Source organism: Lotus japonicus, chromosome 1 (assembly GCF_012489685.1).
Source record: "Lotus japonicus ecotype B-129 chromosome 1, LjGifu_v1.2".
Classification (NCBI taxonomy): domain Eukaryota; kingdom Viridiplantae; phylum Streptophyta; class Magnoliopsida; order Fabales; family Fabaceae; genus Lotus; species Lotus japonicus.
Window position 1 is genome coordinate 24,381,926 of NC_080041.1, and position 3,044 is coordinate 24,384,969.

General features: G+C 47.2%; 1 protein-coding gene across 1 annotated transcript; it reads right to left on the minus strand.

Annotated features, from left to right (window-relative positions):
- Nucleotides 1-530: 530 nt before the first annotated feature.
- On the minus strand, nt 531-1,613 carry LOC130730622 (uncharacterized). The gene has a single exon (XM_057582681.1). The coding sequence runs from the start codon at nt 1,611-1,613 to the stop codon at nt 531-533; it is 1,083 nt and encodes a 360-aa protein (XP_057438664.1).
- Nucleotides 1,614-3,044: the final 1,431 nt, after the last annotated feature.

The window sequence follows — 3,044 nt, forward strand, 5'->3', positions numbered from 1 at the left end:
TATTCTATTCATATATTCTCTTAGAAATCTTTCTTCAAATATAACTAAGTGTGTTTACTATTAGCTTTCTAAGAAGCATTTATTTGTAAACCCAAAAACCTTCAAACAGTTGTTTGATTTTCCTTTAGGAGATCAAGGTTGATCGGATCCTAGAGAAGACTAAGAGAGTGAATCTTAGTGATAGCTAAGTCAGTGTATTGTTAGTCACTTTGCATATAGCAAGTGCAGTTGTAACAAAACTCTAATTAGTGGATTGCCTTCATTCTAAGAAGGAAGAAATCACCTTAACGGGTGGGCTGGATTAGCTTGAGGGATTTATCAAGTGAACCAGAATAAAATCATTTGTGTGCTTTCCTTATCTCTTATCTCAGCACTTTTATCTTTGGTGGTTGAAGAGATTTATTTAAATCTCAAGTGGGTCGAGTATTAGTTTTAAAACGCTATTCAAACCCCCCTTTCTATTGTTTTTCATACCTTCATCCGCCCCCGCCAAAGCCACCCGCGATTGTGTTTATTGTCCCAACTGGCAGCTAAAGGTCTTTATTAAAGGTTTCTTCCGCCCCCTTCTTCCTTGTTGTCAGCGTTTTCTTTTTGTCAGCAGTTGGCGTACGTCGGCGGTCGTCTCGCCTGCGGTCATCCTGCTGACGGCCCCCTTTGTACCGGTTCCCTTGGTGTCGTTCTCCATTCCACCTATCGCCACGGTCGTTCATCTGCGATCGTCCCGCTCGAATGAGCCTCTCAATCTCGTTCTTCAGGGTAAAGCAATCTCCCGTGTGGTGGCCCGCCGAGCGGTGATACTCGCACCACTTCGTTTTATCCAACGCCGCTCGGGGCGGGTCGGCCTCTTTCTCGCCTTCCTCAACCGCGTAGGTTGCCTTGACCTCTCGAAGCAACTCCGTCAAATGTGCATTTAGACTCTTCCCTGACTCCTCTAGCCGGCGAGGGTCAGCTTGATGCCACGGTCTGCGGTGCTCAAAATTTTCTCTCTTGGGGTACAATGGCTCCTTCGCAGCCTTCTCTCCTGTCCTCACCTTCCTGTCTCGCCTTTTGCTGCCCTCTCCCCTCTCCTTATTCCGTTTCTCCTCCAGCGAAGTGTCCCCCTGTTCGCCGTTTTTCTCTCTTTTCGCGCTACTTCGCTTGAAGGCATCATCTTCCTCGTCCAGAATGTACGTGTTTGCTCGCGTCCGGATCTCCGCCATGGCTCGAGCCAGCTTGCGGCTCAACTTGCTATTCAGCTTCCCCGGCTCCAACCTGTTCTTGAAGGCACGCGCACAGGCGTGCGGCTCTGATTCTGCGCTGAATCGTTTTACATACTGCTTCAGAGTCTCGCCCTCGGATTGGCGGACATTGTAGAGATCCTCAATTGTCACCTGCTTGGTTTTACTGGCGTAAAACTGGACAAGAGACTTTGATGAGAAGTCACGAAAATTAGTGATGGATCCTCGGGGTAGCGTGGTAAACCAGGCCATGGCTGTGCTGTTGAACGTAGCTGGAAACATCCTACACTTCACTGCGTCGGAAGCGGCACTGATCACAATTTTTGTATTGAAATATAGCAGGTGCTCTTTGGGATCACCTTTCTCGCTGTATGTCTCAAGGACAATATTCTTCATGTTATCTGGTATAGCAACCTCCCTTAATGGCGCTGAGGACAGTTCGAATTCAGCCACGGCTTCCGCTTCGCGCTCCCCTTCATCCTGCTGCTCGGAACGATAATACTCTAGTTGTTCTTGTAAGTAATCGTTTCGTTGCCGTATATCATCAACACTACGGATCAAGCGCCTCCAGTCATGGCCAGAGATCGGTGCATGAGGTGCTTGAGTCTCCTCTCCCGAAGCTCCGGGTGAGTGCGCTGGTGATCTCTGCTGCTCTGGTGAAGTTGGCGGAGAAGCTAATGGAGGCGTCGGAGAAGGATGAGGTGGAGGTGGTGGTGGAGGAGTTAACCGATCGGTTTCTTCATGGCGAACTTGGTCGCGTCGCGGCCTTCCTCTGACGCGACGTGGAGGCGAACCGCGCCGCCGCTCCTGATCTTCGTCGCGTCGCGACGACGTGTCTCCATCGATCTTTATTAGTGAACCAAAGAACTTCAAGCAAAAAACTGAAAACCGAAGAAATTCACCCAGAAAATTGAACTTCTCTAAACCAAATTGCAATCCACGCAGTCCGGGAATCAAAATCTACCGTTCCCCACAGATGGGGCCAAATGTTCCATCATGAACATTGAGATGAGGTATAATACCTAAGGTGTAAGGAACTTGATGTGAGATTCTTATGGAGAATAAGAGCGTAACCGCTTTGGAAAGAGAATAACTGAATTTCAATCTTGTTATTTCACAAATGAGCTAAGAGTCCTTTACAATTGGTATTCCTCCCCTATTTATAGTTGGGGGAGTTGGGCTTAGCGCCTCTGAACCATCCTAATGGGCCAGTTGGGCCTCCGGGATGAAGGCCTAAGTCCCTGGTCCGCTCATCGCCCTAGGCCAGCGCTCCTGGGCGAGGGACCCTGGGGTCTCGCCCAGTCCATTTATTATGAGCAAGACAGGTGTTTTGATTTATGGCTTTGGAGAATAAGTGTGACACCCTCTGTGTTATGCATTTTACTCTGATTTAAGCTATAATATTTATGCGGGGTTTAGAGGGCGTTATAGATTGAGGCAGAATCTATGGCGAAGATAACAACTGAAAAGGTTAAGAAATTTTATTAGAGGAAAATAATTTTCAGGTTTGGGTGCCAGCGACAATTGTCTCTGACAATGGAACACAATTTACAAGTAGGAAGGTCGGAGATTTTTGTGATGAAATGAGAATTGAGATGAGATTTGCTTCAGTTGAACATCCGCTGTCTAATGGTTAGGTTGAAGCAGCAAATAAGGTTATTCTGAATGGTGTGAAGAAACGTTTGGGTGAAGCAAAAAGCCTATGGGCTGATGAGTTGATAACTGTAGTATGGGCTTACAATACAACACCACAATCCACTACAGGAGAAACGCCTTTCAAGCTTTCTTATGGAGTTGATGCAATGATTCCAGTGGAAATTCAGGATA